The sequence below is a fragment of the Oryza sativa genome, chromosome 1, assembly GCF_034140825.1.
Source record: "Oryza sativa Japonica Group chromosome 1, ASM3414082v1".
NCBI lineage: Eukaryota > Viridiplantae > Streptophyta > Magnoliopsida > Poales > Poaceae > Oryza > Oryza sativa.
The window spans coordinates 36,051,175-36,067,010 of record NC_089035.1 but is presented as its reverse complement, the minus strand read 5'-3'; the positions used below and the strand labels follow the sequence as shown (position 1 = coordinate 36,067,010).

At 43.8% G+C, this 15,836-nt stretch overlaps 3 protein-coding genes across 3 annotated transcripts; all 3 read right to left on the bottom strand.

Annotated features, from left to right (window-relative positions):
• Positions 1 to 389: 389 nt before the first annotated feature.
• Positions 390 to 5,986, bottom strand: LOC4327528 (probable methyltransferase PMT23). The gene is made up of 8 exons (XM_015772272.3): positions 4,588 to 5,986; positions 3,838 to 3,987; positions 3,297 to 3,567; positions 3,028 to 3,138; positions 2,238 to 2,409; positions 1,743 to 2,006; positions 1,021 to 1,215; positions 390 to 909 (listed from the first exon to the last, which is right to left on the bottom strand). Exons 1-8 carry the CDS (start codon positions 5,239 to 5,241, stop codon positions 702 to 704), a joined length of 2,025 nt encoding a protein of 674 aa, XP_015627758.1. The 5' UTR covers positions 5,242 to 5,986; the 3' UTR covers positions 390 to 701.
• LOC107275986 (gamma-interferon-responsive lysosomal thiol protein) lies at positions 5,975 to 8,697 on the bottom strand. Its single transcript, XM_015789785.3, has 6 exons — positions 8,066 to 8,697; positions 7,883 to 7,948; positions 7,507 to 7,647; positions 6,950 to 7,042; positions 6,738 to 6,854; positions 5,975 to 6,454 (listed from the first exon to the last, which is right to left on the bottom strand). The coding sequence occupies exons 1-6, from the start codon at positions 8,333 to 8,335 to the stop codon at positions 6,398 to 6,400; spliced, it is 744 nt and encodes a 247-aa protein (XP_015645271.1). The 5' UTR covers positions 8,336 to 8,697; the 3' UTR covers positions 5,975 to 6,397.
• Positions 8,698 to 9,239: 542 nt separating this feature from the next.
• LOC4327527 (phenylacetaldehyde reductase) lies at positions 9,240 to 11,219 on the bottom strand. The gene is made up of 6 exons (XM_015774996.2): positions 11,014 to 11,219; positions 10,734 to 10,906; positions 10,417 to 10,602; positions 9,861 to 10,023; positions 9,597 to 9,783; positions 9,240 to 9,509 (listed from the first exon to the last, which is right to left on the bottom strand). The coding sequence occupies exons 1-6, from the start codon at positions 11,141 to 11,143 to the stop codon at positions 9,368 to 9,370; spliced, it is 981 nt and encodes a 326-aa protein (XP_015630482.1). The 5' UTR covers positions 11,144 to 11,219; the 3' UTR covers positions 9,240 to 9,367.
• Between the last annotated feature and the right edge of the window lie 4,617 nt (positions 11,220 to 15,836).

The window sequence follows — 15,836 nt, the reverse complement described above, 5'->3', positions numbered from 1 at the left end:
TAGCTTCGTCTTAAAAGCCGAAGAAGCTATGCCAAATACTGGCTTCTTAAATTGCATGAACAAAATAATAATAGAGAGGAAACACATCACTTACACAATGCTTTCTTCACCTCTGAAGCGCTTCGAAAAAAATAAACTAAAGGTAAGTTTCAGCACGCCAACGTACGCCCCTCTCTGGCGGATTCAGGTCCGGCCTGTCCATTCTACACCCATTGCTGGGGACAATATCATAGTATTTGATGGGTGTTCAATCCAAACAGACGAGTCAACTGTGAAGCATGCAAAGAAATAATATACCCGAGACAACACAAAAAGCACCGGTAACAAAATAGCTTGGGAGTTTACTGTTGTTACTTTGCAAGAAGGCATGAAAACATCATTGCTAAATATACGAAGGTAAATACCAATGAATAATCAAGACATGCTTTCAAAATCCACAATCTGTTATTGCTAACCTATTGGCTATTGCTGTAGCCATAAGTTCTTTAATTTGTACACAACAAAACGGAAACAAAAGAATCAACTCAGTAAGCCCGATGGTTAATATGGACTGCTAACTACAAACAGAGGGAATGAACTCACCGTTGATATGGGGCTAATTTGTGTCATCTATGCTATGCGAAGAATCCATGTAATTAGAATTTAAAGAATCAAATCAGTTGTTTGATTTTTACTAACAGCAACAGAAGACGAAGCATGAATCATCTTGACTCAGAACCTGCACTGTATGGGCGCCAGAAGCCCTTTGTAGCGACAAGAAATTGTTGCTTCACAATTGCAGTCCTGTAGTGCAAAGAGCGAAGAACTGGATCCATTTTTCTAATCACTTGCTCAGTATCTTGCAACACGAACCATTTTCCAGGTCTAAGTATCCTATCAATTTCTGCTGCTACTTCAATGATATCACACCTAAAATACAAAAGCATTAATACCAAGCTTGCTTGATTCTGTACGTTGGTAGAAGAGAATAATGATATTTAAACAGAACAGTTCTCAAAGAATCAAGACATGATTTTTCACCTATTTGTGAGGCCCTGAAGGAGATAACTCATGTGAACAAGATCATAGGTCCGGGGATATGTATTAAAAGATTCACACCAGTCATGATATACCCCAATCAAACCTCTGTTGAAAATGATAGGCAAGGCTTCTGGATGATCAAAAGGTACAACGTTCATAACCCACAAAGGTTTGTGGATGAGTGACGCCGCAAATCTGGTAGAAGAAAGAAAACCAGGTAATTTTATCTCACCATCAAACAAACTATATAGCTAGACTGCTCATCGTTATAAGAAAAAGAAGGATCCTTGAAACATACTGTAAACAGCAATTGGAATCGTGTGAACAGAACATCTGCTTTTGAAGATTACATAGAATGATAGATCCTTAACACAACAAGCTACTATTAGACTACAATCTGGGACATTTCAGAAATTCAAGAAGTTCAAGCCTATACGTGTAAAGATTGGCTGCTGAAATCCACTAAACAAAATGAAATGTACTCTTCAATAGAAAAGCTACCATATAAGGAATAGTGAACACTAGAACACTGGGACCAATATATAAACTCTCAAAACCAACAACCGGACTAAACCAAATGAACAGTCTAACTATTCAGGAAAACAAAGGACAGAAAATTTCATGGGATCAAAACAAAGCATTCAAACATTGAAAGACATGGTCATAACTTGTGAAATATCAACAAGCCCATTGAAGAAAATTAAGAATCAAAGTTTTCTCACCCTCCAAAACCAGCATTCATATCCATGACATTGCGAACGGTAGACCAATTAACTGCAAACTCATTGAAATATACTTCTGAAACAAGGTCCTTCCAGTGCTTTGTGTCAGAATCAAATTTTTCTTGAGAAAACTGAGTAGAAGCGTTGTCAGATATAGTTGAGTATTTGATGTTAAGCCTTTCTGGCCAGGAAATGGGCCAGCTGTTTCCTTCACCTGAACTTGACACAGCAGGTAACAAGAGGCAACTATCAAGTGGTGCATACCTAAAGAGGGCAACAAAAAAATAACATTAGTTTATCTAGTACAATAAAACTTCTACAAAGCTTAGACACCAGTAGCAAGAACTACTAGCAGATGACACAAAACTTAAGTGCCTACATCAGTGCAGCAATCAGCCCAAACATGCACTAGTGATGTAAGGACTTGCACAAATTGTGTAAGTCTCAACTGTATGTGAAATAAAACAAAGGAAATGACTCATCAATAAGATGTACCAAGGGGAATGTGATCCTTCCCTACTAGGGCATAGGGGTGGTTCATTCTGTTTTCTCTCAAAGTAGCAAGAATTTGAGGTTGGCTTCTGATATATAACAACACCAATCCTATTAACATCCTTAGATTTTACTACTGTCCTCCAGCAAATTGACTTGGTCAGAGTAACCATCGCTGCAATAAGTGGAACACAAACTCCAGTTAGCAAGAATACATTGATCCCTACAATCATATGTAAACTATATTGATCCGTGCCTTTAAGGAAAAGTAACAGGTAGTAACATATATAAACCCATCACAGGTCAAACAACAGTGAAATATTCTGTAATCATACACGCATAATGAGAACACTATCATATGAATTTGTTAAATTCATGTTCTTAACTGCAGACTGTGTTACACACCAATATTGTTAAAAATGTCAACATAACTGAGACGATACTTTTTATATTCTTAAAATGTGATGCTATCTCAACTGCCTGGGAACTTAGTGTGCCAAGCCTCTGAAGCTTTCACTCGTTCTAACAAGACTTTGTAATTTCCCTTCTAGTACACACCCCTTCATTATACAGAGGTACCAAATTTACAGTCTTTTTTTTATTCTACTTAATATAAGCCAGCATGGAACTTGCTATTATATAGGGTCACAATAAAATACTATGCATGAAACCTTCTTAGCAACAAATTATTTATCTGTTCCGCAAAGATGCATAATTTGTTTGAGATAGTAATGTGTAATTTGAGAACTTATGATGGTAAAAATCACTACGACACATAATAGATCTTACTAACCATTCCAGTCGTCTTCATCTCTTTTGCCACGACGATATACAGGAGTTGCAGACCAGATGTAGTATCCTCCAGGCCTGAGCACTCTATTAAGCTCTAATAATGGTTTTCCACCTGTATGCCCCAGGTTAGTGAAGTCATAATTAAAAAAGTGCGCATTACATTTTAACATAGAAAATATAATAAATGAACCCACTGAACATTCCTATTTAAAAGTCAACAACGTGAAGAATTGTAAGATAAACATATCAACAATGGTTTAAAGTACTTGCCATCAGCATACCAGTGGACCCTACACCTTGCACAATGGATCACATCAAATGAATTATCAGGGAATGGAAGTTTTTGTGTTCCAATCACTGCCAACAATGCTGGAATTCCACGTTCGAGAGCAAACTGTATCTGAGCTTCATGCTCATCTTTGGGTGCAACAGACATAGTAATGACATTCCTGTCAAGCAAGTATCCACCAAAGCTGGCAACACCGCATCCAACATCCAGAACAGTTCTTGTATGGGTCCCCCATTCAATGTTTGGCATGATCTATTAAATCAACAAGGCTGGAAGTAAACAATTATAACAAGGGATAACATCATATCGGATACTTTGAAGCAATATATTTTAACTTTGCATGATTATCCTAGGAATATATGTCCATGTTTGCTTTTGAACCACCAGGATCCATATTAATTTTAGGAATATGCCACTTAAACACTGAACTTAGGCTGTGAAGTTGTTTCACAGACAAGCATAAATTTATTGTCTTAATATTATGAAACTTATCTACGACTTAACAACTTCTAAAGTATATACCTGTTGAATAAATCGAATGTATTTAGTCACACCAGCTTTAAATTGAGTTCCACCTCCAGGGAAAACAAAATAATTGCCAGACTTCCTAACCCAGTTCTGGTCCTTCTTGTATTCCACTAACTTTGGATGAGGGACATTATTGTACCAAATCTGAAATTTGCAGAGGAAATATGTCATCACAAGATATAGCCACAATTGGCTTTTATAAAACAGAATTCTAGTTGATGAACATCTTGTGGACGATGCCACAATTGGCTTTTATAAAACAGAATTCTAGTTGATGAACATCTTGTGGACGATAGTTGCACAGATAAAATGCACGGGTCTTTCTGATTTGACAAAAAAAAAATCCTACTACCTAGTGGATATGCACAATTCTCAACCTGGCAACATACATTAGACGGGGACGTTGAAGCCACGTCCCTAAGACCCTAACAGTGTTCTCCATTATGGTTTCCAGGTTCATTTGTACATATAAGTTCATAACAGTAGCTAGTTTAGTAACAAAATACTGAAGAAACTGCAATGTTTGCTTTGTTTACTTGGATGCTTAAACATGCTAGTTTGGGTTGAGTATCACCGATCACGGCACAGCCAAACCACACGGCACACAACAGACTCTTTGTCAGGTACTCCTATGGGACAAGATTTAGCAATATCAAATTACCATTACTACCATTTCACCATTGTGGAATGAACAAGGTAAAACCGCTTCCTCGCTTACCGAAGAAGGCAAGCAGTCATGCTCACCATGTCACGGCTGCGCGGCCACGGCAAGGGTGACCGGTACCCCGTGGGCAGCGGCACGAGGCACCTCGGCCTCGGCGCCGTCGGGCAGTGGCGCTCCCGGTGCTCCATGTGACGCAGCGACTTCAACGCCTTCACCGCCTTCACGTTGTCCAGGCACGGTATGTAGTCCGCGGCCACCACTCCCTTCCCCACCTCGCACACCTCCCACGACGGCACCGCCACACCTGCCGCCGCCGCCGCTGCTGCTCCTGCTCCATCGCCGCCGGCCGAGACGCCCCTGCTGGTTCCGTTGGTGCCCGCCGATCCACGCACTCCGACGGCGGCAGGGGGCGTGCTCCGACTGCGATCTGGCTGAGGAGCGTCCCTGGTGGGTGCGGTGGCGCCAGCGTTGCTCCCACCGGACGCGTCAACTGGGGTCTCCGGTGAAGATGCGTTGGCGGGGACGGAAACTGGAGTCAGGGGTGGCGGCGTGGCGGCGATAGGAGAGGAGGAGGAGGAGGAGAGGTGAGAGGAGGGGAAGGAGAAGAAAGGGAGCGCGGCAGGTGCGGGGCTGAAGAGGAGGAAGAGGGATGAGAGGAGGAGGAAGAGGAAGACGGAAACAACGATAGGGCGCTTGCGATCGGAGAGGAAGGAGAGGGCGGAGGAGATGGCCATTTCTGCTCCGGTTGGGGGATTGGAAACGGGAGAGCGGGATGGAGCAGGGCGAGATCGCCGACGGCGGCGATGGCCGCCGCCGTGGCCGTGGAAGGAAGCGGGGACAGTGCAGAGAGTTGCAGATGGTGGCGGAGGTTGGTTTCAGAGTTTCAGTTTAAGAGAGGTTGTTTAGTTCAGTTAATGGAGGAGCAGAAGTAGACTAGTAGTATAGTAGTCTCTTGTTGAGCTACTTTTGCACGTTGATGCCTGCTAGTCGTCTGTATTTTCAGGATAACCCTTGTGGGCAATCAGGAATTTTCGTCGTCTCTCGTCAAACAATTTACATTCTTGTTTAAATTTATATAATTCAGCAAAAGAACTATTAGCTAGAAACTGGAAATTTTAGTTTTTTTAAAAAAAAAATCTCACCAGCTAGATATTTATAAGTTACTTTTCAGAATCTCTAGCTCCTTAACCTTACACTTTGTTCAGGACCAATCTTTAAATAACTAGTCATACGGTGATACATACGCAAAAGTTTCTTTTAAATGAGTATTGCAGAGCCTGAGCTGATAAGGATAAACCGGGGAAGGTATTAGCAGTCTCTGTTTCAGAAAAGAGCATGTTCTGGAATCTGGAGTGTCAGATGATTGTACCATTAGTGCTTAATAAACCATCTTCGCCATCCTTCTGAAAATGGGGCCCACTCTACTTTGGAATGCTATTTACAAGCACAAACGTGCCACCCATGTGATTAGTGAGAATCAGGAGAGCCGGGAAGGTTGTTTATTACTGCAACAGCCAGGAAGGCAGAAAGAAGTACAATTGCCAACGAGGCTGTCTTAAAAAGAGTCCTTCAGCTCCACCGGTTTGCTGTTTACAGTTTTATTTACACTTGATCTGTATAACAACAGGCCTAATAGAACAATCAAGCGTGAGCGTGACTAGTCTCCTTATCTGAGACAGTCAATGATACTGAACTCGCTGTTAGAGAAAAGAGAGAAATTTTTTTTGCAGAGGCAAAGAAAGGGGGAAAAAATTCGCAACTTTATGTGCTACACAATGCCTTGTTTGCGAATGTTGTTTACTTCTACTCCGTATTTGTTAGTCTACTTGGTTAGCTTCATCTGATCTTGAACTGTTTGAGTTTTCTCGACGAAATGGCGCTCCAGAGAGGTCAGAACCACACCGCGATGCAGAAGGCAAGTAGAACGGCCAACTTTTGTGGATCCCTCTGCATTACAAGAACATGGACATCGATCAGGCTTGTGTATCTGAACAAAATGATGTGAACTGAAATGTGCAAAACAAATCTGTGCATGTTCTTATTAGTCCCACAAATGCCAATAACCATAACACTAGTTGCATGACGGAAACGCTGGCTCAATCAACTGCAAAATACATCTAGACCAAGCAGAGTAGTATAGATTCCAGAACAGCTTGAAACAAAACATTTTGTTGCCTCATGCCTGTTTCTAAGGTTTATTTGAACTGACAGTTTTGCTAGCTAAGCACACCTTGCCTCCTCGGCTTGCTCTTGTCTGTTGAGCAATGGCGAGGTGTTTCCCCCTGCATGCCTCAGGAAGTTCACCATCATAAGCTCTGCAGATGTAGGCTTCAAAATTTGTGTAATCCTGCAGATCAGTGACATAATGTGCTAGTTCTCCTGACAGATTTAAGTAATGGTGTATAATATGACTAGAATTTTCAGAAAAGAAATGGAACTTACATCACCAAGGGGGCGCCCGTTTACGGTCACCCAGGGTACAAACTGATGAGGAGGCTGAAGGGCATTCGTCTCTGCAGCATACTGGAGTTGAAGCTGCACATTCAATTGATTTATTATTAGATGATCAAAATTCAACGTACATAGAAATATGCTGCTGAGCTGTTCTGAACAAATCTGAAGAATAGCGCAAGAATCAGATCCATTATCTTGTGAATGCATATTACTCCCTCCGTCCCAAAATTTAGCATTTTTTTTGTGGATGGGACGTATCCTAGTAGAATCTGGACAGACCTTCTATCCAGATTCGTAGTAATAAATTATGTCCTATCCAGCTAAAAGTTGCTATATTTTAGGACGGATGGAGTATATGGTGGTCTTCAGAAAAAAAATCATTTAGGATGTACTTTCATTGTTACTAAACACAACTATACCAGAACTACTTATTTTATTTTTCTAAATAAAAAAAACAAGCTGAGTACTTTCTTAGCTCAACATATATCAACTGCAAATCTGAAAGTAAAAGACAATGGAAATAGGAAGCCAATAACTGAACCTACCTGTGTGCCGTACCCTGAGTTATAGCAGTCCATAACAGGTTGAGAGGCTAGACCAGTTTCTTGAAAGCAAGATTGCCACGCGTTCCATTTTTGAGTCAGCGCTAAATGCTCAATGCAATTAATGAAAGGGAAATGCTGTTCCTGCATTCAGAAGAACAGATACTGGTGGCACTTCAGTGCATTGTCTCAAATTCTATCGATGTGAGCAATAGATGAGCTTGGCAGATCTACCATATGCTCATTCATACAGTACATCATACTACTACTATATAGATGGATTAAATGCCAGCATGTTTTGTCACATAATTACACTACAGGACACTGAACTATTGAGTTCAGAAACTTTTTTTTTTGTTCTGTTAATGTAAGGCATTACCGCGTCAGGCCAAAGTCTGATCACGCAAGCTTCTATCGCATTGAGTTGGCATTCCTCCTCTCCATGCTGCAAAACCAAGCAATTAGAGTAGGCAATCGGAAACCATGGTGAGCGCGGGGCGAGGATGACGAACAGATTAATAACGAGATGGGTGAGGAACGGAGGCTAGCGATCGAGGCGGACCTGGCAGGTAATCGATCCGTCGGGCGAGACGCGGCCATTGCCGAAGGGGACGAGGCGGAGGTCAACGACGGGGGAGAGGCCGTCCCGGAAGATCCTCGCGAGATCGTTGACGACGAAGCCGGAGCAGAACGGGCACAGCGTCTCGTAATAGACCGACATCGTGACCCTCCCAGCGGCGCATGGCGCCGTGGCGAAGGAGAACAGTACGAGGGACAAGATGAGGATTCGAGGAAGAATTCGCGAGGAGGAAGAACAAGAACAACAAGCCATGGGGCAAGCGGGGAGAGGAAAAGAGAGCTAAAGGCGCCGCCTTTTTTTTTTTTTGGTGCAGGGGGCTAGCCAATGTACGCGTCGTCGATCGAATCGATCGATCGCGAGATCGATATGCTTTAGCTCCTTTTGGAGGCGAAAGGAAGGAGACGGAGGAGGAGATGCTCTTGGATCATCTCCTCTCCTGGAAGGCAGCCTTTTCCCAGGTCAGGTTGCGCGGGAGACAGGTTTTCAAGAAGCGAGCGTGGCTTCATGTCAGGCCGGCGAATCGAATCGAGTGAGAAGAACCAGCTTTGCCGCTTGCTACTGTAGCCTTTGCTTTCGATGGTGTGGCGACCTGTGGCTGTGGGGTTCAACGTACGATTACATGTTCGAACTCCACACAAGAGCACCGAGTGACTTTATGCTGGATGCCGCAGATATCGACGATCAGGTTCCTATGGGGCTATGGGGCATGGGCTACGTCACTAGAAACTCCGATGACTGCACATATGAGGGAAACTGTTTTAACGGCTCGAGTGGACTCACCCGTTTATTACATGTCATCTAAATAAAATGACAAAGATTTTTAACTGTAAGCTGGAGTCGGTTCGAAAAATAAAATGACAAAGATTTTTGAGTTGTAGGATGACCTAGTTGGTTATCTTATTGCTGCAGGTAAAAGAGAACAAGTAAAGGGAGGGACCTGGAAGAGATCTCAGAGCTAGATTTCTTCTGCTTTCCTTTTCCTGTTCTTTACTCTGTTCCTTTTTTATTTTGAATGATTTTGTTTCTCTTCTATCCACTTCATTTCTTAGCCTTTTTCCACTTTCTACTTTATGATGTTTGCTCCCTTATTCTTCTTTCGCTTTTTGATCAGTTTTAAGTCCAGAACCACCAAATGATGCAATTTAAAACATATCCATTTCTGAAGTTAAAAAAAGTGTATTATTGATGGGGAGGAAATGCCTACGCATTCCGACAGTTTATTCAACCGTGAAACCTGAAATACAGCAGTTTCTGAACCTGAGTACGAAATATATGTTCACAGGCTTATATATAACCTTTGCTTCTCAAGCAATCCACAGAGTCCCTGATGGTTTTTTCGAACGGAATGAAATGCACACCAAGATCAATTAGCTTCTTCGAGGCAGCCTTTGATCTCACCACCCACCCTTGTTTATCCTCCTGGATTCTGATGCAGAAAAGAAAAAGAAAGAAATTAGCAAGAGAAGAACACTGCATCTGATTTAAGAGATGTTGATGCCCATAGATGCATCACCTGTGGATCGGGAATTCAGGGTAAAGCTCAGCAAGTTTATCATGGAAATCAATCAGACGCTCTATGGACTCGATGCATAAGTGGCGTCCCTGTGCCGATGTGTTCTCATAGATCACTACCGCGGACTGTGCCACATCTCTGACATCGACACAGCCAATGTAGAAGTCATCGATGTCAAACCTCTGGCCTGTGCATGACAAGCGATCTTAGAAGCTACTTACATCAATTAAACATTGTAACACTGAAGAGAGTTGAGAGACTGACCTCCGAGAATCTGAAGCAGCATATGGAGACTAGAAGTAGGGGATGGCATCAACATTGGGCCCAATACCAAGCCTGGATTGAGGGCGACCAGCTGCAAGCCTTCCTTTGCGGCGAAGTCCCAGGCAGCCTTCTCTGCCAGCGTTTTAGATACGTTGTACCAATGCTGCACTGAGTAAAATTAGCACAGCTTGAAGAAAAAAAAAAGGTACAGTGCACTACATATTTCCACAATGTGAAGTTGATTTAATTCCGTTGCCATTACAGCACATGCATATAGAAGCAAAATATAGTAACTTTTCGGATTGCGTGTCTGGATGATGTAGATATTCCCATCTGACATGCACTGTGCTTTTTCCAAATAAGGAAAAAGCACAGCAAGTCTGCAACAACCAACAGATTGCACAACTCACACCAAGCGTAACATCATATATCAGCACATATGATTGTGATTTGTGACTTGTTAATTAGTGCCAGCACCCTGATTACCCCCAAGTCCCCCAACACATCGCAGACTCCCGGTGCGGCTAGTGCAGTTGCAAATTGGGAAGTTGTGTACCTGATGTTTCTTGAGGAGCTCGACGTCGGCCCAGCTGTCGTCGTCGATGACCTTATCAGCAGGCCACTCAGGATTGGGCACTATGGCAACCTGCGACGCCATCAGCATTACACGGGCGACACCGCAGTCCTTCGCGGCACGGAGGACGTTGAGAGTGCCACTCACCGCTGGCTTCAGCAGCTCACCCTGCAGGGCAGGCACAGCAGCAGAAAACGTCGTAAATTAGGCGATGAGTTGACCGAAAGAACTGCATTCGTGCAAGTGTGCAGGCAGTACTGCAGCTGCAGCTGTGCGATTGTGAAGGGAGAATTTGTTGCCTCGGGGTCTTGAGTCGGGTGAAGTGTGAGAGGGGAAGCCAGGTGGAAGACGCCGTGGGCGCCGTCCACCGCCGGCGTGATGGAGGCCGGGTCGAGGAGGTCCATCTGGAACAGCCGGAGCCGCGTGTCGGCGCCGTCCAGAGCCTGCAGGTGCCTCGTCTCGCCGTCGTCCTCTACGAGAGAAGAAAAAACCGGAGATCTTGAGCTGCCCGCGTATGGTTCGGTGTAGTCATGATCTCGTGGAGATGAGCAGAGAGAATCTAGAGCGCGTGTTACATACGGAGGTTCTTGACGGTGGCGTGGACGGTGTAGCCGCGGTCGAGGAGGAGGCGGACGAGCCACGAGCCGATGAAGCCGCTGCCGCCCGTCACGCAGACGAGGGCGCCGCTGCTGTCCCCGGTCGCCGCCATCTCGCCGCTCCGCTCTCCGCAATCCGCTCGACTCGGCGCGCTCGGACGGACACGGGCACCGTGGTGGAAAGAGACCGGGTGGCCCGTGTTTGGCACGTTGCGTGAACTAGGCGGGTTAGCTAGCGTGGTGCACGAGGGCCACATGAATAGCCATATGAATCCGAAAACACTTACCCTCGGTCGTCCGGCGCGGGGGAGCCGGATCGGGCGCTCCCCCCACGCCCCTCTCCCCACGTGTGCACCTATAGGTCCACTTACTTCTCTTTCTTTTTTCATAAAAGATATTTTACCTAGTGTATTTACAATGTTTCACTATTTATACACCTAATATTGTAGTGAATTAAAATACTCTTTAAAAAAACCATATATTTTGGAAACTCTCTATTAAGGGAATTTGGTTTATTTTTTGTTTTACCAAAGATGTTTCAACTAGTGTACTCACAATGTTTCACTATGTATAGATCTAATGTTGCATTGAACGGAACATTTCATTGCAACAAAAAAAACCCACATATTTTGGAAACCCCCTATTAAGGGAATTTGGTTTATTTTTTGTTCTACCGAAAAATGTTTCATCTAGTGTACTCACAATGTTTCTATGTATAGATCTAATGTTGCACTGAACTGAAACATTCTTTCGCTATTTACTGAAACATTGTTTTTATATAAGGTGAAGCAACACCTGATTTGAAAGAGTGAAACATTTCCGATCTACATAGTGAAACAATTCCGGTGGAACATCGTGCAACATTTAAAATAATTCAATAATAAGCTAAATTTTTTTTCATCGGAATATATCCATGTGTGGTCTTGTTTTGAAGATTTAATTGCAACAAATTTAATAGTGCAATCGGATCATGATTTGAATGAGTAATTTAAGAGAAAAATCAGTTTAAAATAGTTTTGCACGTAAACGATTTTCCCGGCCCCGGATCGGGCGACCGACCGTAGCCGCGTCCATATGAATCCATCGTTTCCATTCGTCGTTGAGATGGACAGCGCTGAGCCGGTGAGTGGCCCAGTTTGCTCTCTGAGCTAGTAGTACTCCTTCCATCCCATCCTATAATATAAGAAATTATTCCCTTTTGAATAAGTATAAGGATAGCATGAAAATACTATAATACCTCTATTAAATGATATTTGCTTATAGGTGAGTGGGTAGTTAAGGGTTAAAATGGGTAAAAATTTGAATTGTAATTGATGGATGTGACAAGTAGTACACCAAAATCCCTTATATTGTGGGACAACTAAAAAATGGTAAAATCCCTTATATTATGGGACGGAGGGAGTATTACATTACAAATTAAGGTCAGCAACGATGTTGACGTGATTCCGCATTGCAACAATTTAATCAAAATACTATTATCTTCTTAAAAAAATATAAGAAGTTTAGATTAGATACGAGTATAACGAAAGTTAACGAATTAAATAAAAAGTGATTGTGATTGGTCAAGAAAAGAAAATAGGTAAGGAATTTGAATAGTGAGAAGTTGTGATTGTTTAAGAAAAAAATATGAGTGAAGAAATTGTTACTCCATTCATCCTATAATAAGTTAATTTTATATGGGATGTGGCATTTCTCAGCGAATTGTCAGCCTCAGTATGAATTCTCTGCTTGTACCGTTGTATGGTGGAGCCAACCGAACATCCAATGCGAGATATTCAACTATTTATTACTTTTAGATTTAGCAATTAATTATTTACCATTAGATTGATACATCATTCATATATATGAATCGTAAATAGTTAAACATCAAATTTAAAATTTAAAAGTAACAAATAATTAAATGCCCCGCACAACACCCGGGCGGGTGGTGGTTCAGACTTCAGAGAGGCGAGTGCACCAGAGGCATTGAAGTAAATCGCAATCCTTAGTTGGATGCTAGTTGGATTGGTTTGGATCGACATGGGCTGGAGGTTTTCAGACTTTCACTTTGGGCCAACTGGGAAGATGTCCATTTGTTCCGTTGGCTGGCCTGAGCCCTGAGCCTTCCAAGGATTTCTTACTCCCTCCGTTTGATCTTTTTAATTAAACTTATTTGAATTTAATAAATTTTATAAAAATATCATAATATTTTAAATATAAAAAAATGTGTTATTAAAATATATTCAATGCTAAATTTAATGAAATTAATTTAGTGTTTTAGATGCTAAATTTTTCTATAAATTTGGTCAACCTTAAAAAGGTTTGACTTGAAAAAAAAGTTAAAATGACTTGAAATTTGAAACGGAGAGACCAGTTTGTTCCTTACCATTTCCCACTGCAGTTTATCTCCAGTACCATATCTCTTTCCCCTCAAAACAGGGCAAAATATCATCTCTCTCCGAATTACGTTTTTTCCGATGGGTATCATCAAAAACAGTTCGATGACGGATTTGATGTAGCCCGTGGAATCTGGAGTTCTGGACAAGAAAAATAATTTCAGACCACCGAACGATGATTTGTTTTTAATAAAAATGAAGATCGAAGCATCCTCGGTATCTACCGTGGAAAAATAAACGAATCAATAAAGATAATTTATGATATATCTGTAGTCTTAACGGTTAAAAAGTAGGAAAAAGTACGAATTATCCAACCGAATTATCGCGGTCGTCCGAATTATCCCAAAACCATAAAACCGGACATTCTTCACCCCCAACTATGTAAATTGGACAAATTACCCCCTCGACCCAATCCGCGGTAGTTTTGGTCCACATGGCGTACGCGTGGCAGTCCAGTCAGCACTCTATTTATAAAAAAAAATGTGGGACCCACCCGTCATCTCCTCATCCTCTCTTCATCTCTCTTCTCTCTCTCTCACTCTTCCTCTCTCTGTCAAACGGGTCGGCGGCGGCGTGCGGGGGAGGACGCGGCGGCAGCGGGCGGTACCGACCAGGGGGGGTGAGGAGGATGGAGCGCACGGCGGCGGCAGTGGCGGGTGACGCGGAGGCGGCGGCAGCAGCGATGGGGAATGAGGAGGATGACGACGACGAGGATGGCGACGGAGGAGTGGAGGACGACGGCGAGGACGTTGGCTGCGGTGGCCATGGCGGAGAGGCGGAGCGCGGGGAGGACGCGGCTGTGGTGGGCGGTGCTGAGGAGGTGGCGGAGCGCCGGGGTGCGCCGCGAGCTTTGTCACCGCCCCCGCTGTGCCCGCTGTCCCGACGGCTCCACAGAGAGAGAGAGAGAGAGAGGGAGGGGGGAAGCTGCGCCGAGCGGCCGCCTCCTTATCCCCCGCCCCTGGTGCTCTGCTACCTCCTCGGCGCCGCCCGCCGCCGCCGCGTCCTCCCCGCGCTCCACCTCTCCGCCATGACCGCCGCAGCCAGCGTCCTCGTCCTCGTCCTCCACTCCGCCATCGCCATCCTTGTCGTCCTCCTCCTCATCCCCCGCCACCGTGCACGCCATCCTCGTCGTAGTCCTCCTCATCTCCTCTCGTCGGCGCCGCCCGCCGCCGCCGCGTCCTCCCCGGCGCTCCGCCACTGCCCGCACGCCGCTACCGCGTCCTCCCCCGCACGCCACCGCCAACCCGTTTGAGAGAGAGAGGAAGAGTGAGAGAGAGAGAAGAGAGAGGATGAGGAGATGATAGGTGGGTCCCACATTTTTTTTATATAAATAGAGTGCTGACTGGACTGCCACGCGTACGCCACGTGGACCAAAACCACCGCGGATTGGGTCGAGGGGGGTAATTTGTCCGGTTTGCATAGTTGGGAGTGAAGAATGCCCGGTTTTGTGGTTCTGGGGTAATTCGAACGACCACGATAGTTCGGGAGGGTAATTCGTACTTTTTCCTTATAAAATATGGTTGAAAAATTGACTTTGATAAAAAAAGAGAGACTAAATTAAGTTTTAAAATTTAGATTTTCAATGCAGTTGATGAGCAAATAAACAGGAAGGACATGTTTGCACAAGTGATGCAAAATTTATCTCCTCGATGACTTCACGTGTCCTATCGGAGAGATTTGATAATTTAACACTTCTTAAAATGGCTTTCGATTATTTGATATCTTGGCCCACTTTCATTCACTCAGATGGTCCCACATATCATCCTCACAGGTTTCAATGAAAATAACTGGAAAAAAATGTGTTAAATTATCAATTTTTTTGTCCTATCGATGCCGGTCGGACACAATAATCGTCCAACGTGCATGGTGAGGCAAATCGCCACTCCCGGTCTACAAAAGTATCATCCTAGCTACTACTACACCATGCAACTGGCCGCGCAATTTGCCAAGTCGACCTCCTGCTTTGGATGCTTACATGGTCACATATAATCTCTATCCTTTCTCTGTTCCTTGTCCTAGTTGGGTCTTTCGCAAACCAGTACATGCGGCGAGCAATTAAAGTGGCCGACAGTGTAAGCACACAATCATGGCGCCAAACCCTCGATACCAATTCGCCGGATGGCGAGTTGTTCTACCTCATTAGTCATTAGTTTTCCTTGTCACTCAACCCCCTCATGTCCTGCACAAACCTCGATTTCAATTCGCTGTTTACTGATTCTTCCACAGTCGATGCGACTTCCATGACAATTTAACCACGCAAACTGCACAGGAGTATTTCAATAGCTGGGCCAATCTTTTTTGTAAGCAGAGTAAGACAAACTTGAAACTAGTGCTAATTGTCCAAGCTTGCTGGTAACTACTGATGCGTAGTGCTCAAGCCACTAATTTAGCTGACAACCAGCAAAGGAGCTTGTGACACTGACATGCGGCA